Below are 26,726 nucleotides of genomic sequence, written 5' to 3'. Positions count from 1 at the left end.
TAAGGCAACAAAAAGAATTAAGCTCAGTATACCCTAGCACAGTGGTTCCCAAAGTGTGGTCCCTTTGCCGGTAATCTCAGCGTCACCTCACACCCTGCCCCACAGCCCTACTAAACCGGGCTCACCTGTTTAACAAACCCTCCCAAATGAGTCTAAGGTACGCTCAAGTTTGAGAGCCACCATTCTAGTTAGAGAGACTCGGAAATTAGATGCATTTCAAGAAACTACAATACATTTTAGAGAAAAGGTCCCTCTGTAAGAGGGGAATAAAAATTATGTATACTTAACTCCTAACAGTTATCTGGAAAACATATGTATGTGGAGCATAGTCGTACAGTAACTAAGATATATCAGAAGATATTTTAAAATTAATCAGAAAAACAAATCTTACAGTGGACTGTGAACATAAGGCAGCTTATTTCTAGAACTATTTCCCCAGTCATTCCCCCAACTGTAGCCATGGTTTTTACCTCTTCTATTATTAATGGGTTTTTTTCTATCCATTCATTTCTCCAAAATAAATTCAGCTCTTCCTACACAATACACTCTATCAAATCACAGATTTGATGTTGTACTGGTCTTCACTTGTTCTTCCCTCGCTCATTCTCGATGGGCTGGCCCACCAAACTGGCTTCTGGTAGGAATGGCCCATGAGAGACTAGGGGATACTAGATATCAATGGAATGCAGAGAAGACAATTCTTTCTTGCGCGCCCTCTCTGCTCAAGAGCCCCATCTCTAAAGCTGCAGCTCCAGCCAGGTGGGCCCCACCCCCTGCACTCCAGGTACACCATTTCTTCCTTAATCCCTCCAGTCCTCGGCAGAGTGGCAGCCTCCCGCTGCTGCTAGTTGCCAGTATTTACTCCTTTAACCGCCCACATATCTCAAAGCAGACTCTTCCTTAAAGATATTTCAGTTGAACATCTGGAGTGAACGAACGGTTTCTTGCAGGGCCCCCTAACTGATAAAGCAGTGCTACTTGTTAATTTTTTTTTTCTAATGAACATGAAAATGAAAAAGTCCATGTAGCCTTAGCAACAAAGGAACACACATACAACACTCATAATACTCAAAAGTTTAGTCCAATCTTTATCTCTGTAAAATATTTGAGAATGTTATCCAACTTACATAGGTAAATGCACGTGTTATTTTGTTCATTCAATTCATTCAATCGATACTTACTGATGGCACACTACATGTCAGGCAAGGAACAGTGGGGAGCAACAGAAACGAGTTCCTGCTCTCCGAGAACTTAGTAAATATAATAGGAAAACAACATGGTGATTCTGTGCTATGAACAAAAATTAAGCAGCGAAGCAGAAGGGGATAGGTATTTTACATAAGCAAAGACCTAGCCATGCAAACTTCTGGTAAACTACGACAGAGTAAACAAAAAGGGCAAAGTCTTAAATACAGTACTGTCCTTGGCACATGCCTTCTAAGTTTCTGGTAAACTTATTAATAAATACAAAATCTAATAAGCCTTAAATAACTATTAAAAACTTTAAAAATTCCTCTTTAATCATATGTGTGTGCATGTGTATGGATGGGAATGTATGTGCAATACTTTGTTCTGTAACTTATATATCTAGTCACTATACAAGGACTAAAACAGTGGATCTCAAATTACAGTCTTCAAACCAGCAGCACTGATGTCACCTTTGAGCAAGTTAGAAATGCAAATGTCTTTTAACAAGCTCCTGAGGTGATTCTCATGCAAATTAAAGTTTGAGAACCAGGGTACTAAAATCACCTAAAACTCAAAGACTGTGTTCCCAATTAAGGCTACGGAAAACATAGCTGGCCAGTAAGTTGAACTACAACATAAAGTTTTACCTAAAAGACCACCCTATTTCCATGATTATCTCATTATGGAATATTATCATACCTTTATACCAATTTTGTAAATATCTACCTTATAATATCAGCTCTGAAAAATCAAACAAGCAGTAAACATAAAAGCCTACCTTTGCATCTGTTTTATTTCCACTTCTTTACAGTTAATAACCAGCTATTAGATATTACAATTTTTAAAAACTGCTAGGAAAAATATAAATCTGATTATGCTCAGAACTGGAGAGACTATAAAGAGCTAAGGGACTTTGTCTATCAAACAGACTTGGAGAGATACTTTCCTGCCTGGCAATTTTTTTTTTAAGAGTTCTGAAGTACCAGAGGCACCTGGGTGGTTCAGTCAGTTAAGCATCCAACTCTTGGTTTCGGCTCAGGTCATGATCTTACGGTTTGAGTTCGAGGGCCACATCAGGCTGCATCAGGCTCCATGCTGTCGGTGTGGAGCCTGCCTGAGACACACTCTCTCTCTCTCTCTCTCTCTCTCTCTCTCTCTCTCTCTGCGCCCCTCCCCCGTTCAGGCACATGCTCTCTCTCAAAATAAAGAAACTTCAAAGAAAGTTTTTTTTTTTTTGGACTACTAGATTCTTCAGTCACTAAGTGGAAAACTGAGAAAGGCTGAGGGAAAGAGAAAAGGAGAGAAATAGTTTTCTTATGGAAGAAAAAGCACCTCTGATGCTTTTACTAAAGAAGGTGTACATTTTCAGGAGTTCTTGAGAGAAGATGTTTCAGGTCTTTATGGAAATGTGGCACATCAGCTTCCTATATGGACCTGAAGAAAGACTGCTTTATGATACCAAGAGGAAAAAAACCCGACAGGGAAATAGAGGTACACTGAGTAAAGGTCTACTAAGGAGTGAATATGCAAGTCCTCCTTTACCGGACTAACTTCTAGACTTTCAGAGGCTTCAGTGGTAGGCAAAACTGCCACCATTATACCTGGGTATCGGAAAACCTACAGAAACCTACAGAAAACCTCTGATCCCTCACGTCTGGGACAGTCACCCCTTATATGCACCAACAGTACCCTGTACTTCCTTTATGATGGCAATTTGTCTAACAGAATGATAATTAGTCTGTCCATCCACTCCACTAGAGCATCAACTCTGTGAGGACAGACAACAGATCTGTACGGTACACAGATCAGTTGATGCACAGTTTTAATTTATCCACGACTGCGCTGCTCAACCAACCTCTTATGCCCACATAATATTCTGTGAAAAGGGGCGCCTGGGTGGCTCAGTAGGTTAAGCATCCAACCTTGGCTCAGGTCATAATCTTGTGGTTCGTGAGATCAAGCCCCACATCGGTCTCTCTGCTGTCAGCACCAAGCCCACTCCAGATCCTCTGTCTCCCTCTTCCTCTACCCCTCCCCTCCGCCCCCTCTCAAAAATATATAAACATGAAAAAATAGGTATCTTATGACAAGTTGCTAAAAAGGACTTCAGTAATTCTAGAATCCAAAAATAAGTGATAAGTTTTCTTGGTGTAATAGTTTCACCTTATTTTTTGGCACAAGAACAGACACTCAGATCAATGGAACAGAATAGAGAACCCAGAAATGGACCCACAAACGTATGGCCAACTAATCTTTGACAAAGCAGGAAAGAATATCCGATGGAATAAAGACAGTCTCTTCAGCAAGTGGTGCTGGGAAAACTGGACAACGACATGCAGAAGAATGAACCTGGACCACTTTCTTACACCATACACAAAAATAAACTCAAAATGGATGAAAGACCTAAATGTAAGATGGGAAGCCATCAAAATCCTCGAGGAGAAAGCAGGCAAAAACCTCTTTGATCTTGGCCGCAGCAACTTCTTACTCAACACGTCTCCGGAGGCAAGGGAAACAAAAGCAAAAATGAACTACTGGGACCTCATCAAAATAAAAAGCTCTGCACAGCGAAGGAAACAATCAGCAAAACTAAAAGGCAACCGACAGAATGGGAGAAGAAATTTGGAAAAGACATATCAGATAAAGGGTTAGTATCCCAAATGTATAAAGAACTTCTCAAACTCAACACCCAAAAAACAAATAATCTAGTGAAGAAATGGGCAAAAGACATGAAGAGACACTTCTCCAAAGAAGACATCCAGATGGCCAACCGACACATGAAAAAATGCTCAATGTCACTCATCATCAGGGAAATACAAATCAAAACCATAATGAGATACCACCTTGCACCTGCCAGAATGGCCAACATTAACAACTCAGGCAACAACAGATGTTGGCGAGGATGCGGAGAAAGAGGATCTCCTTTGCACTGTTGGTGGCAATGCAAGCTGGTGCAGCCACTCTGGAAAACAGTGTGGAGGTTCCTCAAAAAACTAAAAATAGAACTACCCTACGACCCAGCAATTGTACTACTAGGTATTTATCCAAGGGATACAGGTGTGCTGTTTCGAAGGGGCATATGCACCCCCATGTTTACAGCAGCACTATCAACAATAGCCAAAGTATGGAAAGAGCCCAAATGTCCATCGATGGATGAATGGATAAAGAAGATGTGGTATATATACACAACGGAGTATTACTCGGCAATCAAAAAGAATGAAATCTTGCCATTTGCAACTACGTGGATGGAAATGGAGGGTATTATGCTAAGTGAAATCAGTCAGAGAAAGACAAATATCATATGACTTCATTCACATGAGGACTTTAAGAGACAAAACAGATGAACACAAAGGAAGGGAAACAAAAATAATATAAAAACAGGGAGGGGGACAAAACTGAAGAGACTCCTAAATATGGAAAGCAAACTGAGGGTTACCGGAGGGGTTGTAGGAGGGGGGATGGGCTAAATGGGTATGGAGCACTAAGGAATCTACTCCTGAAATCATTGTTGCACTATATGCTAATTTGTATGTAAATTAAAATAAAATAAAATAAAATAAAATAAAAGAAAATACTATTTTTGTTGCTACACTAGTAGCCCTTCCTCCAAAAAGACAACTTGTGAAGCTAGCCAAGAGTATGGGAAAACTGAACCATCCTCTGGAATGATAAATAACACAAAGCCAATGAAATGAAGAAAAGCAGAAAGGTAGCCAAAGAAAGCAAAATTAATGAAGGGCTTAGAAAAATCAACAGAACAAATGGGGCATTAAAATCTTAAAAATACTCCTTATAACCCTGAAGTGAAGTCTGCACTAGAGAATCATAAGTAATGAACTTGTATCAAGGATTAAAAGAGTGAATCTTTAAATTTGGACTAAACTGACTGAATTTTTTTCTAAGAACTCAGGGATTTTCATGTGACAAAAATTGGCAAAACATGGCAAAAATGCCACTGATATTTACAACAAATAATTTGGGGGCTAGAAGTAAATTCAATTCAACACTAAATGCATATCAAGCACATTCAATGTGTAAGATACTGTGACTATATTAGCTTTTCGAATTATTTTTAACCTGAGTTCAAGGATTAATGAAAGACAGTGGAGGCGGGGCAAGGCTCTTTTACCATCCTAATTCAGAACTCGTTTGTAATGAAAAAAACATTCTTTTCCTATGTATCTTCTCACCAATTTGTAACCTTAGAATAACCAGAGACATCCCTCCTACGTGGCCAATTTACCATTACTATACAGCCTTCCCTCTCCTTATATAAAGCTCTCTATTCCTATTAGGTTTTAGTTTTCTTTACTTTGGTTCTGTTAAATTCTCTTTTCTCCATGTTATCCTCTATTGAATAGTAGTAGTATTCGGATTATAAAATCCCTGTTCTCAGGTAACTTCACTGGGTCCCTAACTATAAATACCAAATATAATCCATCTTCAGTTTCAGGGTTTTGGAGCCCCTATTGCCCCAAATACACTGCTGTTTTCATTTCTATCTGCTCTTTTGGCTGCCTTTATTTTGTTAATACCTGTCACTGGCTTTTACTTAGTTTTCTTTCAGGGTTCTGTGCACACTCTCTTTACCCACTGAACTCCTGTGTCACCAAGTTCTCCTTTCCAAACTTTTTTGAAAGTCTTATGTTGTAGTTTCCCTGTTTTCCCCCTTGCTCCCTCCAAGCCCGAATGAAGAAGAACAAAGGCTAAAGAACCCAAGACTTCACATAAGACTTAAAGAATATCTAATTATATGGGGCACCTGAGTGGCTACGTCCGTTAAGCATCTGACTTCGGCTCAAGTCATGATCTCACTGTTCGTGAGTTCGAGCCTGGCATTGGGCTCTGTGCTGACAGTTCAGAGCCTGGATGCAGCCTGCCTTGGATTCTGTGTCTCCCTCTCTCTCCCTCTCTCTCTCTCTCTCTCTGCCCCTCCCCCACTAGCTCACACGCACTCTCTCTCTCAAAAATAAATGTTAAAAATTTTTTTAAAACAAATTAACGAATATCGAATTATAAAAACATTTGAAACACTAAATAGTAAAAATCTAGATGCCATTATAATCCTTCAGTTATTTCAAGTTTTGTAATATATCTATTCTAACATTACTAAATTTTAACACCTAACTTTAACACTCAGTTATTTCCACAAGGGAAAAAAGTAATGAAGTATTCAAATTCTAATACGGTTATACTGAATCTGGTTTCAATAATCTGAATTTAACCTTCAAATCTAAGCTATTATCTGTCCTATTTTACAACCTACAGATAGTCATTCAGCGGCCAAGGTTTCCCCATCCACAGTCCAAATCCTTACAGCCACTTAAAATCCACACTTTTTCCATTTCTCTTCTCAACTTCAAGAAATGAAGCCAAAAAAACCACGAGCATAAAAATTATTCTGGCTAAAAAAAATTTTTTTAACTACAACTGGCCACAAATTTCAAAAGTCCTCCTTCAAAAGTCTGCCCTAATGCAGTAAGGAGAAACATGACCTGACTTGGTCTCTTATTTTTAGTTATCCACATTATAGAGGTGGTATTCATAGATAATTAACAGTAATCAAACAAGAACAAGAAAAGGAATCCCTGAAAGACCTTTCAAACTAGCCATAGGAAACCCAATAAAGACCAAAGCAGTTTAACCCACTAAAAGTTTTATACAAGATATTGTCACTTTTCTTAAATAATCTATTTGAAAACGGGATTTAAGAGTTTACTTCTTAAATCACACTATGAAAAAGATAAGCAAAAGCAAGCAAACTGAAACATCTATACACAGGAAAGGCATTCTACCATCCTGTTTCTGATAGCAAACAGAGTAAATTGTATCTTGTAGCAAGACTTTAAATCAGGCCACCCAACACAGAAGAATCTTAAAAATATATCGCAACCAGGGCCATAAGCTAGCTGCCTACAAATAAAACCATTTTTGAAAACACGAGGTCATTACATCTTCCTAATAATATTCTGTGCCTAAAGAAAATGGTTTTAATTAGTAACATCAGACCGAAGTCTTCATTTTACTTCAAACACTGGTAAGTGAATTGATAAAATATCACATACAAGGGCCTCTCATCACCAACAAAAAACCTACTATGCGCTAAGTAAGTTAATATTTGGATTTACTCTCCTACATACTTAAATGACTGGCATTTCTTGAAGGCAACATGTTCGAAAATAAGTACTCAATAAGTTTAAGTTTGGCCTCATCACCTAGTAAAAAGTCCCTAGATCCAATAAAAGCCTATTAAAGCTTGAGGTTGGGTACATAAAGGAAAAAAAACCCTACTGAAAGGCAGCAAAATTCAAAGACAAACATTTATATCAAAAGGCTGTATTTAGGGGCAGCTGGGTGGCTCAGGGGATTGAGCACCCCACTCTTGATTTCGGCTCAGGTCATGATCTCGCTGTTCCTGGGATCAAGCCCGCGTTGGGCTCTGCACAGTCAGCTTAGGATTCTCTGTCTCCCTCTCTGCCCCTCCCCTGCTTATTCACTCTCTCTCAAAAATAAATATTTTTTTTAAAAAGGCTGTATTTAATCACAATTTCAAATGAGTCCTTACCATATATGCCACGCCCTGCTCTAAGAGCTTTACTAATCTCATTTAACCCTCACAACAATTTTCACTTTACAGACACATAAATTAAGCAGAGAATTTAAATAACTTGTCCAAATCCTGGCAGAACAGGATTCAAACCCAGATACTCTGATTCCATTATTTTTTCCCTATCAACTATTTCCAGTTGTTTCCACTGATAGTATTTAACATCTAAGACAAAGCAGTAAAGATAAAATTAAAGCCAAAACTACTTAGTACATTCTGCAATAAGTATTTGATGTCTAAATATCCTTCCATTTCAAAACTGAGAATACTCTTTAGCCATCAGATCCCAAGTAGGACATACTTGGAAGCGGGGCATACTTGGGAGAAAGTATCATATAGAAACTACCAAACAAAAAAACCTAAACTATCATATAAACCAGGGTTAGGCAAAACTTGGTCTGTGGGCCAAATTCAGCTCTTAGCCTGTTTTTATACAAGCCCCAGGCCAAGAATGATTTTTACATTTTTTAAAGGGCTGCATAAACAAAACAAACAACTTGTGGTAATAAAGCCTAAAATACTTACTATTTGGCCCTTTACAAAAAAAAGTTTGCAGACTCCTGATTTAAGCTACTAAATAAAGGGATTCCCTCCTTTTTCTAAAATAGCTAAATGCAAAAACGAACTTGTTGGAAGACAAGCTATATCCAGGTAGATAAAATGAGTGGATTCCCACAGCTCCAGACCAGAAGACAAAACCTCTTAAGCACACCCCCCTCAAAAAAGGGCAAAAATAAATAGTGCCCTCTCACCAGGAGGTGGCAGTAGATTCTTCCAGAGGCAAGGTTCTGGTTTGCCCATGGGCTCAGGTTTTTTGTGGTTACTACTAAGAAAAGCTTGAGCTCTCCAGAGCTGACTTCCTGGGCCTGACAATCTGCACAAGAAGTGGGAAAGGCGACTGAAGCGGGGACAAAAACTAACCACGTCTTCTTTCGGTGATCTGTTCACTCCCAACTAGAAAAATGACACCATTTCCTAAATGCATCTGGGCTGAGTTAAGGAGGACAGAAGGCAAGCGAAAATGATCGACTTACATTATTCAGGGCTGTTCTTCATTTTTGCTTCTATAATTCTTTAAGTAACTGCCCTTCAGTTAGTTGAGTCAGAAAACGGATTTCTGTCTCCAAACTTCAAGCAAGATGGCATTTTAAAGATCAGAAGTTAAAAGGAAAAAATGTAATCTTTAGATGTATCTTAGCAGAGCTAACTGAGAAGTCAAAACAGGAAATTACAAGTCAGATGAACACACGCAAAAGTTGCAGGTACTGCCTGACCACACAAGCTAATTGGCCTGCCAGGCGATGGCAAACATCCAAGACAGTGCCAGACCTCCCGTTCTTATGCCAACCCTCTACTACACAACCCAAAACTTCATTTTTGCCCAGAAACCCGTGGACATTTAATCAAATAACATTAGTATAAAACATGCCATGTCATGAAGCTCCTTGCTATTCATGATGACTCAGCAGCTGCTGCAAAACATAGAGGTGACAGACAACGTAAGACAGCAGACAGCCAGCAGGCAGTCTACAAGTCCACAAAAGTTCCAGTAAGGACTAAGGACAGTTTTTATTTTTAGATTGTTAAAAATTGAGCATCTGTATACTCCTGCATACTTTTCTTTGGTGTTTTCTGCCAATATTAAGTAACACCTGCCGTGCTGATCAAGAAACCCCCAAACATCTTTAATCCCAATTCAAAAGCTGAAATGTATTTTCTTTTTCAATTAAATGGCTAGGGCAAGGGGTGCCTGTGTGGCTCAGTCGGTTAAGCGCCCGACTTCAACTCTGGTCATGATCTCGCAGTTTGCGAGTTCAAGCCCCACATAGGGCTCTGTGCTGACAGCTCAGGGCCTGAAGCCTGCTTCTGTGTCTCCTCCTCTCTCTGCCCCTCCCCCATTGACGCTCCTCCAGTGTGCGCTCGCGCGCGCGCGCGCTCTCTCTCTCTCTCTCTCTCTCTCTCTCTCTCTCTCTCAAAAATAAATAAACATTAAAAAAATGTTTTCAGGGGCGCCTGGGTGGCGCAGTCGGCTAAGCGTCCGACTTCAGCCAGGTCACGATCTCGCGGTTCGTGAGTTCGAGCCCCGCGTCAGGCTCTGGGCTGATGGCTCAGAGCCTGGAGCCTGTTTCCGATTCTGTGTCTCCCTCTCTCTGTGCCCCTCCCCCGTTCATGCTCTGTCTCTCTCTGTGCCAAAAATAAATAAAAAACGTTGAAAAAAAAAATTAAAAAAAAAAATGTTTTCAAATGGCTAGGGCAAGGAGCTGGAAGTATTTTAGATAAGGGGAAAAGATAAATTATCAAGGTCTTAAAACTACACAGCCTAAAATCACATCCGATCTAAGGCAATCTGGATCATAAGTATTATGTTGTTAAGGCATCATTCCCCCAAATTAGTTTATCTTAAGTACATTTAAAAATAAGCTGTGATTGTAACATTTGCCACCTGGAATATATTAACTCCTTTTTAAACTCTGTCCAGATCATCCAATACATGTACTTAAAACATCTCATTTTTTATATAGTAACTTTGTTGTAAGAAGATCTGAGAACTCAAAGACATTTATTCTTCAAGAGAAACAGAAAGCATGTGTGTCTAACTTCCATTCTACAAAAGGATTAGGTTAAATGGCCAGGCGTGTGACCTGAATTCTAATCTTAAATTTGCCTGCAATACCCCACCCCTGTTCCTCACAAAGAAATTTAAAAAACGGCCCTTTCTGTATACATCTGGGGGAAACCTACTGGGAGGTAAAAGTAATGTCACGACTTCTAGCCATTAGCTACTTAAAATTATAAACCACAATTTTTACTATTAAAAAATTTCCCCCCAATTTTACTTTTAAAAATTTGCGTTTTAGTGGTACAATTTAACATCATCACCAAACATGTTAAAATATTCAATACCACCATCACCCAAAATAAAGCAATCTAGGAATTCTACCTTTAATAGGATGCAACAAGTTACCAGACCCTTTCCCCATACTTTTGACAGCCTTAAGACAAACACCTGCACCTTAGCCTCACTGTCAAATTTTATACATGACTTTTATTAAAATAATTTTTTAACATTTTCCTATTCAATTCCCATGATAAACAAATAAGTTTTTTAAAATAATATTTTCTCAAAATCAAATGTATCGTTTACAATTAGGATAAACTCCTTTTCATACTTCAAACACCCATGAGTGCACAAGGTGGTTAATGAGAAGACCACCAACATTCCTGGGTGTCAAAAGTACCTTAAACTTCTAGAATACGCCCCGTAATATTAAAATATTTCGTGCATGAGATCAGAACTGGAGTCCCGGTCAACTGTGCGTAACAGCCAGTTCTAGCCTCCAAAATAAAATGGGGGGGGGGGGGGGAGGGAGTGGATAGAAGAGGAGAGGGAAGAGCCTCGCAGCGGAGAAAAGACGTAAGGGTGGAGAGGGACTTTCAAAATGCCCCAGGACCTAGGTAACTATCATCTGGTTATGGGAGAGGGGGGGAAAAATCTAAGTGGATGCTCTCAGATCGAAGGACACCGGCAGGGGAGACGCGGAATTAAATTAATAGCATGAAACAAAGTTATTTCACTTTCTGTGTAACAGCGCCCCATCCCCACCCCCGGGTGCCTTGGAAGCGGACTGCCTGGGACAGCCCCCTCCCCACACAAACTGAAACGCGGGAGACTAGAAAACAGCAAGCGTATGGGCCTCCAGCCACATCTCTTCCTTTCTCCCTGGAGAGGACGTGAGTAATACCCTCAAACCCCCCAATCCCCGCCAAAACCGAAAGAAATGCGCGCAACGTGGGCCTAGAATTTCTGTTCCCGCCCTGCGCCTGTCTGGGGAAGCCCCTGGCCCAGATCTGGGAGAGGCGGCCCGAACCACACGTGTGTGCCGCAAAGATGGGCCTGTCTCAGCCCACTTCCCGTCGCCACTCCGGCGGCCTGAGATCCCGCCGCCTGGCTCGGGCCTTTCCTCGGGCCCTAGCGTCCGCTCCACGTGGGGCACCAGGGCCCCACGCCGCCTGGTCCCTCCCGCTGAGTTCCGAACCCGCTGAGATACCACCGCGTCGGGGTTCCATACCTGGTGCTGTTGTCGCCCCTGCTGGTAAGGCTTAATTGGCCCCTGGTGGCAACGCCGCGTCCGGATCTTGCCGCCACCGCCCCCTCCTATTCCTCCGGCTCCCGAGGCCATGGCGGAGCCTCCGCCGCTTCCCGCGTCGGGGCGGGTAAGGGGGCGGGAGAGGCAGAGGTGGAGGCCTTAGAGCCCCCCCCCGCCCGGCCCCAGCCCAAAAGTCCGCCTTCGCTGCCCACACAGTAGGGCACAGGCACACCAGGAGCCGCGAGGTTTCGAGCAGGAGCGGAGAGAAAATGCGCGCTGGCAGCAGGGAAGGCGGTGGCGGCGACTGAGGCCGAGGAGCTGGCTCCGGTCCGGCAGCCTCCTGCGGACCCCCGCCTCTGTGTATGTCACGGTCTCTATGGAGATCCCCCGCAGAGGACAGCGCGACCAGCTCCAGGCGCTGTTTAGGCCTAACTCGACCGCCGGCTGATGGGGATTCTTTCGTCGCCCTAGCCGTAGCTGCCGCAGTTGAAGCCGCCGGCGCCGCCCGCCTACCCCTCCCCTTTGCGCACAGCGCCCGCCCCGCCGCCGTCGTCGTCGTCGTCCCTGCAGTCGCCGCTGCTATTGCGCCTATTGCCGCTGCTAAGGCCGCCGCCGCGGTCGCGAGCCAGAACGCCGTCACTCGTCAGCGCCCGACGCGTTTGCATCATTACACTGCGACCGAGTGATAGGCGAAGAGGAAGGGAGGGCCGGCCGAGCCCGCGCTCTCGGCCGCGCGGCACGCTGGGAAGCGTAGTTCAGCGGAAGAACGAAAGGAGGACGCGGAAGGAGATCCTCGGATCACCGCAGAGGCACAAAGCCGCGGGCTCCGTCCTGTTTTATTGCTTTTAGCTGGAAACTTAGACTTGGACAGAGGCATTTAGCATAAAAACAATAACCTCTTTTCATTCAACTTCCCCTTTGGTTGGTAAAGCGGGCAGAAAGTCAACAGATAGTAAAATCGAAGACAGGAGCTAATATAAAAAAAAATTTTTTTTAATGGTTGAAAAAGCAATGTTGGTGATCTTTAAGCCTAAAGCAGAATTTAAAAATGTATACGGTTTCATTAATGTCCCATTAACATGTAAGGGCTTTGCTGTCAAACACAAGGACTAGAATTCTGACCCCACCGCTCTCTAGCTTGACCTTGCAGAAGTCAAAACTTTCTGAGCCTTGGCTTCGTCTTCCGTAAAATGGGAACCATAGTGATCGTTCATGCAGAGGACGTAGTATCTGTCCTGGTAGGCAAGAACTGCAATAAATGGTTACAATTATTACCCACAGGCAGGCAGCTCACATCAGACGTAAGTGGTAGGTTACCGGTAATAAAAGTATACATATATTGCTCCAAATAGAAGCCATTATATTTAGGAAAGTGAGTAAGTGAGCTAGGATCAAAGACTGATCCCACAAAGAATAGAGATTGTAGGAATTGAAGGTCAGAAGGGCTTGCTGGGGCGTGCCTGGGTGGCTTAGTCTGTTGGGCCTCACACTTTGGCTGAGGTCATGATCTCGCAGTTCTTGAGTTCCAGCCCCCATCCCCACATCAGGCTCTGTACTGACAGCTCAGAGCCTGGAGCCTGCTTCAGATTCTATGTCTCCTCTGCCCCTCCCCGGCTTGTGCTCTCTCTCTCTCAAAATAAACATTTTAGGGGCGCCTGGATGGCTCAGCCGGTTGAGCATCCGACTTTGGCTCAGGTCATGATCTCACAGTTCCTGAGTTCGAGCCCAGGGTGGGGCTCTGTGCTGACAGCTCAGAGCCTGGAGCCTGCTTCCGATTCTGTGTCTCCCTCTCTCTCTGCCCCTCCCTTGCTCATGCTCTGTCTCTCTCTCTGTCTCAAAAATAAATAAAACATTAAAAATAAATAAATAAATAAATAAATAAATAAACAAACATTTTAAAAATTGAAAGAAAAGAAAAGGCTTCTTGGTCATGTGGTCCAGCCCCCACATTCAACCCACCAGACAGGGGTTCAGAGAATTCAGGTGGCATGCTCAAGGACACTCAGCCCCAGGGAACCCAAAGCCACAACTGTAACCCAACTTTCTGAGTTGAGACAAGTAAACAAATGAGGGAAAAAATCTGCTGTAAAAAAACAGGTTTAGTGCTCCATTTGAGACAATTGATCTTAAAGGTTGTAAGTTTCAGAGTCAAACAGACTTAATTTCAAATCTATCACTTACTAGCTGTGTAGCCTTGGGGAAGTTACTGATCCTCTTTCTAAGCTTCAGTTTCCTCATCTGCAAATAGAATGAATATTTACCTCAACTGGTTGGTGGTTCTAATGAAAGGATTAATATATATAGCTCATAAAACTACTTAGAAAGCATGTAATATCCAGCTATTAAATACAAATTAACTCTAAGATGTTCATACCATCTCCACCACCAAACTGCACAATGCAAATCACTCTTATAAATCATGTAAGTCAAATTGTGAAACCAAACTTACAGTACCTTGGATTTTGTAGTACCTTTCAGCACCTAAGGAAACAGGCTGTATCAGGCATAGGTTTATAGAGCAAATGGCTTTCAGTGGCACCTCTGACCATAATCACCAAGACTATAAAAAGTTGCCAAATATGACAAACAAAATGAATCTACTTCCTCTTCTGTTTCCTGGTTGTCCTACCTCCGTGCCAGGCTCTACCACTAACTCCCCACTAGACTCGTCAGGTAGACGTGCTCCTTCCCCTGAAGCACCTCATCCTTCTTAAATACAATTGTCTCTCTTTCACAGTTATTAACTAGGTATTTGACAAGCAGAGTCAAGTAGTTCCTAATAAGCTCAGCCAGGGAACGTCTGTACCTGAATATTTCACTGGGCTGTGTATATAGAAGATTGAACTGTAGTCATGTCTCATTTTCCCTTTTCACTCTACCAGACTCAGGATTTCCAGCACAGGAGAGTGAACAGGCTGGGGCTCAAAAATCATCCCTTTCTTAGAGGCCCGTTATTTGATGTCTGCATGGGACAGACTTCATATTCAAGCTTTGAAAAGGATATGCAAAAGAGCTGGGCCAACCTAAGATGAAACTTCAGAATTGAAAATTGGTAAGATTTAAGGAAGTACGGAAAAATTCACATCCCCCTTTAGCCTTATCTCCACTATTTGCCCCATTTTAGTTATTTCTTTGAAGTAAAACAGTGTTTAAGGGAAAAATAATACATTATTCCCACATTCATGTTACTGAGTTATTGGAAACGTTACCAGACTTGACAGCAAAGAAAAAATAAAAGGCAAGAGAAATTCGCATTCAAAACTTCCTACAGCCTAATTTTACCCTGAAATAGTATCAGCCTCACTGTAGGTTGAAGTAACTTCTTGTGCATAGGTTTGGGATTTGAAAATAACATTGTGCTGAATTTCAGTTTGGAGCGACAATCCCCAAACCTAGAGTTCCTCAAGCATTTTTGGTACAGGACTCATTCTTCAGTTAGGAATTACTAGTAAGAGAATGGATTATAATAAAGTTATTCTGATTATAAAATTTAAAGAATCTGCCTGCATTCAAACATACGAATAATTCTTGAACGTTTCTCTAACAGAGACTATATATAAATTGGAAAAAAGTATCAAAAAATAAATTGGAAAAAAGTATCAAATGACATGGACTGGTAATAGGGATTCCTGAAATCATTCCAGCCATATTAGGAGTTAATAGGCTTTTGAGGAAGGAAATAATTGTTATTTAGAACTTACAATTAATCAATCTCTATAGATGATGAATTGAATCCCTATAAACCCAATAAGGTTCTGTAGTTCACAGAATTGGAAAGTATCACTTAATAAATTGTGTGTTATGAACTAGCTATCTTCTGTATTCATCCTTTTCCTTCTTATTAACTTCTATTCCCGTCAGTCTTTAGACCTCGACAAAATGGCAGTGGCTCTGAGAAGTGATCTTAAGTTTTGAGTTGTTTCATTGAGGGCATTTTAAGAGAAACTCACTCCTCCCCACCCGGGTTTTAAACTCCATGAAGGATTTTTTTTTTTTTCTCATTTCCAGATCCTGAACACATGGACCAGTGTTAACACAGAGCACTCACTCTGTACGTACTACAGCTAATCATACCAATGTCAACTGTTCCTATTTTATTGTAATAAATAATACACTGATTAATACAGCTCAACTGCTTTCTATAATCTTACCTAGCTTGCATGTATTTGTTTTCTATAGTGCATAACAAATTAATTACTTCTCAAATTCATTTATTTATTCCTGATAAAGCATTCAAGAGTATCATGAACAAATCCCTATGATAATGTTATGGAGAGATTCTCATGTAATCCTAACAATCCTTAGAGGAACTATTATCCTCATGTTACAAATAAGGAAACTGGGCATTGAGGGGATAAAAAATAATTTTAAAAATTATTTCAGAATAACAGAGTCAGTATTTGAATGATTTCTCCTCCTCCTAACTCCAAAGCCCATGCTCTTACCCTCACTCTGTCATTTTTGTAGCCAATTTAGAAACTTATCTACGACTTAAAATATTTTTTCTTTGAAAAAATGATTTTCTACCTTAATGGAAAATGGCATACTTTAGAAACCTCTCTGATGGCCTCCACACTGACTTAAATGTTTAGACACTGGTTCTGCCTTACTGCATAGTGAGAATGGATATTTGCCAACTTTATGCTATGATAGCATTGGAAAGACTAGACTCCTATATGTGGCTTAGGATCACCTGAAAATGCAAGGACCTCCATTGTGGCATGGGGACGTGTGGTTATGCAGTAGGATGGCAATGAAGAGTACATCAGCAGGGCCACCTGAGTGAAAGGGATATCATAAATCAGGCCTCCAAATTCAGAGAGGAGCCACGTTAGCAAGACCAATAGAATTCAACGTATATCATGGAAACAAAAGAATAGTGTGAAGGATAAGGAGAAAAAAACTAACAGCAATTCGTATCCAAGATCAAGTGGCAGAACCTCACAGAAGACAGCAGAAGGACAAGAATTTCTTCCCAATAACCAAGTTTTCAACAAAGATTAGCCCAAGTTCACTTTTCTCAAACCTGGACCCAGTTTTTTCAGCCAGAATGGTTGGTTATATTGGGAGAGATCTCAATTTATGAAAAGCCTGTTACTGCTAGCACCCCCGGCCCCCAAGAAACTTCTTTATCCCCCCCATACAATATAGTAACTGCCAATTATAAATTACCACATGAAGAGGCTGCTGACGCTTCCACTAATTTCACAAAAATGCAATAGTCTGAGCCCAACCTGGATTGAAAAACAGCCTTTATATATTCTTCAAAAGGTAGTCAATTCTGCCCAAAGGAGTATTCAGCGATGACAAGTATAAGAATTTAGAAATTACAGGGGCACCTGGGCGGCTCAGTCGGTTAGGCTCTGACCCTGGCTCAGATCATGATCTCACGGTTCGTGGGTTTGAGCCCCACGTTGGGCTCTGTGCTGACAGCTCAGAGCCTGGAGTCTGCTAAGGATTCTGTGTCTCCCTCTCTCTCTGCCCCTCCCCCACACATGCTCTGTCTCTCTCTGTCTCAAAACTAAATAAACTTTTAAAAAATAAGTTAGAAATTACGCATTTATTTTATCTTAACATAAAATGAAGTATCTGCTGTGATGTCTATTGAAATTATTATTTTATTGAGAGCAGTTTTAGATAGATCTCTATGATCTTCTACACACATTTTCATGTGATAATTATTACCAAGAATTACATAGAAAAATAAGGTGAAACTAGTTTTTTTGTTTTTGATTCATTTTACAGTTCAGTCTCAACTAGAGAAATCCAAAATGGGGTTGAGATTCTAGGAAGTTATTGGGGTTTTTTAGGTATTTAGGTATTTTAGGTATTTTAAGGAAGAGGGGCCATAGCATTGAGAAGATATTTAAAGATGTACAACATCATGCTCTCATTAACTTACTGTGTCCTCGGTCTTTGGGGAATAAAGTAATACTTAAAACTAAATGAATTAACTAATATAATCACGTTTTGATTAACTACCTATATCACTTAATTCTAACGTGTCATGTAAGATTTTTCCTCTTCCTATTTATGTCAATGTATACTAGCCTTTGACATAGATGTGTTTACATACATTCCATTATAGTCTAAGGCATATTTTAAACTTACCAATTATGAATAGAAATTCACTTTTACTGGATGCAATAAAAACCAAATTCAGGAAGACCCATTCCATCCTAACAGTTAAGACAGTTAATGAATCAACTAGGATTACACATTTCTGTCTAATTTTCAAATATAAACCAGAATGAACATGAACAATGGAGATCAACTCTAAAACAAGAAGTGGATAGTTATAAACAATTTATAAACATAATCTAAATATTAAAAAAAACATTTATTGAGAGCCTACTACGGTGATTTCTAATATATGTCACTGTACAAAACAGTAAAACCACCTCTGTTCACATGGTGTATCAGACTTCACCATTTTACTGAGTTGTCTTACAGCTTACTGCATTATGGTGTATTAACCACTAGAACTTAGCCCTAATAATTCACCCCCCAAAATTCTACATTCTAAATTCTAAACACATGCTAGTAAATTCATCCTCTATAAGAAATCTATGGGCTTCGTTTCATTTTTAAAAATATAATTAATCAGTTACATCAAAAAAACTGAACTCATCACTAAGGTTGCAAGCTATGTAAAACTCTAATATTTGCAAAACTCAATTTGCTTGCACTAAGTACCAAGGCTTTTCATTTTTAAAAAGCATTGGCAGAGAATGCTTGAGTTTATCAGACCCTAACTCATTAAGATGTTTCTTTTCAAGAGCATTTTATGAATTAACATGTTGACAACCCAAATGTCCACATCACCACCATAGGAAGGGCACAACCTACCAGTTAAAATGTGTCTTTTAGCCTCTTGCTACTCAAGGACAAGCAGCACCACCAGTCCCTGGAGCTGGTAAAGGGTCTCTGCCATCCCAGGCCTACTCAATCAGAATCTGCATTTTAACAAGATAACCAGGTGACTCGTATGCCCATGACATTTGAAAATCACCATTTAAAAAAATTAACCATGCCACCAGAACTTATAAAGCACATCTGGTATGTTAAGAGTCTGAAACTAAACATTAGTTATGAAATATACTTGCGCATAGATATTTAAAGAACACTTTGGGACTCCTGGGTGCCTCTGTCAGTTAAGCATCTGACTCTTGGTTTCTGGTTAGGTCACGATCTCACGGTTCACGGGTTTGAGCCCCATGTCAGGCTTCGCACTGAGGACATAGACCCTGTTTAGGGTTCACTCTCTCTGCCCCTCCCCATTCACACTCTGTCTCTCTCTCAAAATAAATAAAGAAACTTTAAAAAATAAAGAAACAACACTTTGCTGATTCCCAAATGTCCTTATCTGTACAAATTTTCTTTTCAGAGTGAACTCATGACAAACAAAAAACATGGATGTAGAATAAACCATCTCATAATACCAGGGCCTATGAGCAGAGAAAAGAAATATCAGATTACTTCCTTAGAATTGCTATCACTTTCTGCTTTCCAAAACACTCACAAAATCATTGTTGAGATAGAAAAGCAAGCAGGAATGGACTCTAAGAGCAAATATTCTCTTTTGCTCTCAGTACCAGGTTAGCATCCAAATCCAAAATGCATGCAAAGAGGTCAGACAACTTGGAGTAAAATCTATAGATTTCACCTTTCCTAAACTATAACAACAGAAATAACAGCTCTCTACTTGACAAATCACAAAAACAATTAAGTTGATTACCTACTTCTAATAGCTCGATCTCTTAAACAGGTGCTATGAAGTCAACACAGTATTCAGATGCAGTATTTTCTCCAAAATTTACGAGTGGAAAAAAAAAATGGATCCTTCAGTCTAAAGATTTTCTGAAGTTGGTCATCAAAAGTATTCTTTCCACAACACACAGAGGTCTTTACTCCTACAACAAGGAAGGCCTGAAAGTTGTGAACTACAAGAAAAAAAATCATTTTTATTTTATAAGTCATTTTCCAAAGGCTCATATACACCTTCCTTCCTCAAGGCCAAATATAAATACATTTGCTCATATGAATATTTATGGATCAAGGCATGGAAGTAATCAGTTATCCAAAGTTTCTGTAAACAGCAGGCTTAGGAATTCCCATTTTTCACTAAAATCTACAACAACCAACAACTAGTTGACGAACCAGCAGCTTGTAGAACATGTGGATGTTTTCCTCTTATGTGCATTTCATTTGACTCCAAAGAGAGCAGAAATGAAATTAAGCATTTTTTTGCTTTTCCTTTTTCTTTTCATCAGGATCTTTTTCCAAAGGAAGGTAGACTACTTACCTGAAATGAAATTCTGGATTTAATGCATCCTTATTCTCCATTATCCCAGGTTGATTTAACAGATGTAATGATTAGTTAACAAGATGACTTTAACCCGGCACTTATAACCCGTGGCAGACGCCCTCAGTATATCTCACCTTGTTTGGATCCATCATATAGACAATAGACTATCGTGGGCTACCAAAAATACGGTTCTTCGAAACCAAAAAGAACTTTTCAAATATTCTCCAAAGCAAATAGGACTGAAGTTACACTACTCTACATTCAATATTAAATAGGCAGTATTGCCAAACAAACTAAGGCAACCCTGCAGACACTGAGCAAAGCCTACTCAAACACACCACCCCCAGTGAGGGAAAACCACCTCTCACATGAGGGTTTAGGCTCTAGCATATACACCATGCATAGAATTAAAACATCAAAGCAGACCATCAGGCTCCCCAGAGGCGCGAACCAAGCAACAAACAGCTTCTACCAGCCACAATTAAATCCAAGCCGTAACTTAGATGCTTTAAATTAGTAACAGTTAAACCAACTCTTTTTCACTTGCTTGGTCATAAAATCTTGCTGTGAGTCAGCAATGACTCAGAAGCACTTCCTACAAGAAACACCTGCTTTTAGGCCCATCGCTTGCAGCTGAAGTGCTGAGATCAATGATTTTAGCCTCATGCGTGCTAATATCGGAGTGTAATCCCTCGTCTGTCTCATGCTAGAGGGTCCCGTGCAGAATTTCAGCGACTGCAATCAGGGAGCGTTCTCCCGCTGGGTGGTAAGGAGACAAATCTATAATAAAAGCACTAGGACTTGACAATTGGGAAGGAAAAGCCATTTTTCTTGTTTTCACCGGGAATATGCCTCTCCCTTAACTCCTTCCACACCCTCTGGGCCCTCCCTTTGCAGCCAGGCTTCCTCAGGTACCAGCATCCGTCTTCCTTAAGATTCAGTTTGGGTTTACAAGCAAAAGGGAGCTGCCTGTTCCCCTTCGTTTGTGCCATCACTAACTTTAGAACCGGATCCTTTGAAAAGCATTAAAAACTGAGATGGCAAAAAGAAAGGCAACAGTTCTTAGAAGCTCTCTGTCTTAATTGCAAGCTAAGGAAAAGAGGAATCCAGTGGCTGGTTCATATGTCGGATCTAAACAAGACAGGTCAGATCATTTGCTTAGATTTTTCAGCAATGGTCACCGAAAACTTCCTATCCGTGTGAGCAGTACAGAAAAAGGGGACACGTTTACAGAACGCTGTAGGAGAGGAAAGGGAGGGCTGAGATGAGAAAGGGAAGGGCACATGTTAAATTCCCACCAACAGTCACAAGTAGCCATTTTGGAAACTTCTGCCAGGTCCACAGCTGATCTGAACTCACCTTTGGTGCATCCTCTCTCCATTGGTCAGTCCTCTGAGTCCAGACTGGCTCCTTGTTGACCCACCTTCAAAAGCTATAAAATAAATGGGGGAAAGATGACCGATACCTCCCAGGAATGGTGCAACAGCAGCACAGAGTATCACTTACTAACGCCCTAAATAATGAAGGACTGATGAATAATACATTCGAGAGAAAAGACCCTCCTTATTGCCACCTCACGGTTCCCTGACATTTTACATCCAGAGGACCAGGCACAAATTGGATACGTGTTTATTACTTGGATGAATGCATATTCATAGAAGGTTTTGCCATGTGTAGTTCCCTCAACAACTTTTATGTTATGGAATTTTTTTTCCTGTGTGTTTCAAAAACGCTTTAGGTTTGTTAAAATAACCCTTTTGGGTTAAAACACCTTTAATCTCCCTCTTTTCCTTTTCAATACAATTTATCGCAGACCATCTACTAGTTGTAGTGTCAGAGATAAACAGAAGAAAATCACTTTTCCACAATCAGATGAAAACGGTGCTTCCCCTGAGGGATTCTACCCAAACAGGAACTGTGAACTAAAGGGATGAAGAAAGATCTGTACTTAAAACTTTGGGATACTATTCAACAAATATTTATTTTATCCTGGGCCATATATTCTGCAGATAGAAACATGATGATGACATATGTCCTACCCTTTAGGGACAAGTAGAAATGGTTGTACTATTACTTTATTTTTAAGCATTTTGAATATATACTTATGCAGAAATTTTCCTTTGGGAAATATGTATGACATAAATACCTTTAAGTGGGTGTTCTCCATTTCAAACAACTTGTCAGGCAGGTGAAAACATCACATAAACCAGCATTGTTCCCACAACCCCGGGCTCAATGGAATTGTGATCAGGACATTCAAACAGGGAATGTGAGTACAGTTTGAGGGTGCCATTCCTTCCTTTAGATGTAAATAAATTCTAGAAAGCTTAAAAGAAGGTATAGTAGGGGCACCTGGGTGGCTCAGTTGGTTAGGCGTCCAACTTCAGCTCAGGTCATGATCTTGCAATTCGTGAGTTCAAGTCTCACATCGGGCTCTGTGCTGACAGCATGGAGCCTGCTTGGGATTCTCTCTCTCTCTCTCTCTCTCTCTCTCTCTCTGCCTCTCCCCACCCTTGCACTCTCTCTCTCTCTCTCTCTCAAACTAATAAATAAATAAGCTTTCAAAAATTAAAAAAAAAAAAACTTTAAAAGAAGGTATAGTAGGGGCACCTGGCTGGCTTAGTTGGTAGAGCATATGACTTGATCTCGGGGTTGGAAGTTCAAGCCCCACATTGGGTATAGGGCTTACTTAAAAATAAAATCCTTTTTAAAAAAATAAGAAGGTACTGTAAAATGTGTACCCTAGACAGAGATACATCAGCCAAAGTTTGCAACAGGACAAGTAGTGTCCCCGAATAACTGCAGCCATTTTGTTAATTCACGCAGACATGGAGTGGCATCTTTCAGAAGCAAGGAAGAGACCAAGGAATATGATTTAAAGTCTCCTGCACTCATATTTAGTAACTAAGTGCATTAAATGAGAGCACTATGCAGTGCCCACTGCATGCCACACACCTCCCTGGGTGCTTTCTGTGCGTTATCCTTCATCCATACAAGTCTTCTAGGGAGGAGGCCAAAAGAGAAGGGTTAAGTACTCCACTCAAAATCGTACAGCAGGGATGAGCTCTGAACACAGGTCTAACGGATTTCCAAACCTGTACCTTTTTCATTAGACCCGGACGTATCTAGAACTACCCACAGGCAGGGCAAACGGAAGGAGTGGAGCAGGAGATGTTTAGAGAAGCTGCTGAACCCACTGACATCCTACCTCTTCTCACACAGGGGGGCCCAGATGCTTCTCAGCAGGGCCTTGGCAGGATTTCTGCGATAGACTGGGAGTCAGACCGGGGTACTTTGGCAGATGTCTCATTGGACCCCAGACGCCTAGAAGTGAGTTCCCTTCTTTTCAGGGTTGCCAGACAACATTTCTTTGCAGGGTTGCCAGACACCCAGTTAAATTTGAATCTCAGATAAAGAATGAATAATTTTAAAATATAAGTATGTCCCCAAAACTGCAAATATTGCATGGGACAACTTATTTTCTAAATCTGGCCACCCTACTTCTTTGTTCTATTTCAAGATGTCTTGAATTAGAATCAGAGAGTGTGACTTACGACTCTATACATGATCTTCAGCTTGGAATTAATTTATCCTGGCTATGGACTGGAATCATGAGAAACTCACCTGTAAGCACATCGTACCCTCGCCCTCCAGTACACACACCTACTCCAAGCTGTCACGTGCTTAATCGTGGGATGCCACCATAATTCACTTGCTTAGAGCCTAGTGCAGCCGACATGAATCTTGTGTCCACAGCTCAGGGATGCAAGAAATGTAAATGCATACTGAATTCAACAGAATCTGTTTCAAAACCCCATTATTTTAGGCAGAGCGGAAGCAAAGTCACGTCAGGCCTTAACTGTGCCCCCCCCTTTTCCAGAGCTGTTTCTAGGGCTCACGTACTACCGTGGGGGGCCGGCTGTTTCTTGATGTTGTCTGTCCATGCAGACTTTTGCCAAGGCACCCCTCTTTCTGGCCTTCTGGTCCCTCCAATTCACATGTTTGTTCTTCTTCCCCTGCTCCCCTCAGGCACATGTGTCATCCTGGCGTCATACCAAGGCTCCAAACGCTTCCTGAAACCCTCGAAGGTCCCAGCTGCCTCGATGCCCAGTGTAGCTATCTCTTTCTGGGTCCTTACTGCACTGCTGGGGTTCTGTCTTTGGGGAGTGAAGCATGGTGTGCTTTGCCATGGAATTTTCCAGACTAGCTCAGGCTTTACTGTCTCCCCAGAGCCCTTCCCCCAGGGGGAACACAGTACCTCTAGAGGATACAAAGTTGTCCTCTTCTCTCCCCTCACCACCCCCCAATATTCTCTCTGCCTCTAGAATATCTTTCTCAATCTTTTTTTTTTTTTTTTTTTTTTTTTTTGAGAGAGAGGGTGGCAGTGAGTGAGGGGCAGGGAGAGAGAGAGAGAGAGAAGCAGGGCTCACCCAAAGCGGGGCTCGAACTCACCTGATAGTGAGATCATGACCTGAGCCGAAGTCAGATGCTTGAAGACTGAGCCACCCAGGCACCCCTCTTTTCCTCCCCCCGCCCAGTCTTTCTCAAGGGATGGCTCCACCCTCCTCAATACCCCTATCCTTCAGCTCTCCAACATTTCTCCAGTGTATCTAATCCCCTTAAGGATTTTAGGTTTTTGGAAGATCCTGGAAGGTTATTTCCTTTACACCCTGGCTTATGCTTCCCCTGAGGCAATGAATACAAGAGATTAGGAGGATAAGGAGAGAACAAAGGAAAGTATCCTAACATCCCAGGACTTTTCTTTTTCAAAGCCAGGCTAACAAATTAGATCCTGATTTGTTCAGGCACTTTGCCTTCCACAGTAGTCCACCAATTCTGGCATCAGCATCAGATTGGAAACATTAAAAACACGGATTTTCAGGCTCCACCCAAGGCCTACACAATCCGTGGGGTTGAAGTGGGAATATGTATTTTGGGGTGCATGGGTGGCTTGGTCGGTTAAGTGTCTGACTTCAGCTTGGGTCATGATCTCACAGTTTGTGAGCTCGAGCCTGCATTGGGCTCTGTGCTGACAGGGTGGAGCCTGCTTCGGATCCTTTGTCTCCCTCTCTCTACCCCTCCCGGTTCATTCTCTGTCTCTCTCTCTCTCTCTCTCTCTCTCAGAAATAAAGGAATTATCTAAACAAAGGAATATGTATTTTAGCAAACTCTATCATCTTTCTTTCATACTCAGTTGCGATGGCTCTCTGACCTTTTCTTTCCTTTTCTTCCTTACCCCTGGAGTGGCAATATCTGGTTTTTAAAAAATTTTTTTAATGTTTATTTATTTTTGACACACAGAGAGAGAGAGAGTATCAGCAGGGGAGGGGCAGAGAGAGGGAGACACAGAATCGGAAGCAGGCTCCAGGCTCTGCGCTGTCAGCACAGAGCCCGACGCGGGGCTCGAACCCACAGACTGCTAGATCGAGCTGAAGTAGGATGCTCAACCGACTGAGCCACCCAGGCGCCCCCATATCTGGTTAAAGATTCCTTACACAGAACCAAAAATCTAGTATGGAGTTCTGTATCCATCTTTCAAAGGGCAGGTCACCTGAAGGCCAAGAGGATGTTCATGTGTCCCATCACCTCTTAGCTCTTTTTTAAATGTTTATTTATTTGGAGACAGAGACAGAGACAGAGAAAGTAGGGGAGGGGCAGAGAGGGAGAGAGAATCCCAAGCAGGCTCCACACTGTCAGCACAGAGCCCAACTCGGGGCTCAATCTCATGAACTGCGAGATTATAACCTGAGCCAAAATCAAAAGCCAGCCACTTAACCAACTGAGCCACCCAGGCACCCTGCCTGTTACCTAGCTCATATCCCACTTTTCCCACTGTCCTCTCCAGGTTCCCAGAAGAGAATCTGAGTCTAACCCACCAAACGGGGCCATGCCAAAAATGTATCTCCATCCTGTGTCAAATGCAAAACGATTTCCCAGTAACATAAATGCTGCTTGGCTCTTACAAAGAATCATCAACGCATCTAAGCAGTCCAGTTTTTCATGGTTTGGGGATACTTCCAGAAGAATGGCCTAAGCAATTAAGATAAGATGGCTAAAGTAGATAAATTATTAAGTAATATTTATTATTATTTTTTTTATTAAGTAATCTCTACACCTCATGCGGGGCTCAAACTCACAACCCCAAGATCAAGCATCACAAGCTCTGCCACCAGGTGCCCCAAGAAGTAAGATTTTTTAAACTGCTTGTATTGTTTAAATTATTGCTAAATGCTTTCTTAACCGATTTGGAGAGAACAGTTCACCTTTTAAGAAAAAAAAGTGAATATGGCAAGGTAGGTAGGAGACATTCAGCTAGCAAGATCATTGGCCTATTTTATTCCAAAATGAGGTAAGGAGTACTGAGCTAACTTGCAGGTCTTAAAGGAGTATGTCCTAAGGAGTGAGAACAGACACACCAGCAGAAAATCATTCACAAGTAATGGTAGGAAAGACTCACCCCCTGGGATGGTTGTTGGTATTTATAAAAGTCAGCGAGGATTATTGACCTGTCTCACCAAAACAGTCATTTCTGTTA

The 26,726-nt window shown here is 41.4% G+C and overlaps 1 protein-coding gene across 10 annotated transcripts in view; it reads right to left on the bottom strand.

Annotated features, from left to right (window-relative positions):
• NUP153 (nucleoporin 153) overlaps positions 1-26,676 on the bottom strand; it is a 92,011-nt gene extending 65,335 nt beyond the window's left edge. For 2 of the 10 annotated variants that reach the window (XM_042985650.1, XM_042985658.1), the window contains exons 1-6: positions 26,649-26,674; positions 21,551-21,623; positions 18,733-18,839; positions 16,577-16,661; positions 14,338-14,364; positions 14,065-14,121 (exon numbers count right to left, since the gene is read on the bottom strand). In XM_042985650.1, coding sequence (XP_042841584.1) covers positions 14,065-14,121; positions 14,338-14,364; positions 16,577-16,606 — 114 coding nt within the window. In that variant the 5' untranslated portion in view covers positions 16,607-16,661; positions 18,733-18,839; positions 21,551-21,623; positions 26,649-26,674. Of the gene's footprint in view, positions 1-11,865; positions 12,421-14,064; positions 14,122-14,337; positions 14,365-16,576; positions 16,662-18,732; positions 18,840-21,550; positions 21,624-26,648 lie in introns of those variants that run through there. The other 8 variants (XM_042985660.1, XM_042985654.1, XM_042985653.1 and 5 more) reach the window with 8 other exon arrangements.
• Between the last annotated feature and the right edge of the window lie 50 nt (positions 26,677-26,726).

Source organism: Panthera tigris, chromosome B2 (assembly GCF_018350195.1).
Source record: "Panthera tigris isolate Pti1 chromosome B2, P.tigris_Pti1_mat1.1, whole genome shotgun sequence".
In the NCBI taxonomy this organism is placed as follows: Eukaryota; Metazoa; Chordata; class Mammalia; order Carnivora; family Felidae; genus Panthera; species Panthera tigris.
Note: the sequence above shows the minus strand (reverse complement) of the source record. Positions and strands in the feature narration are given on the sequence as shown.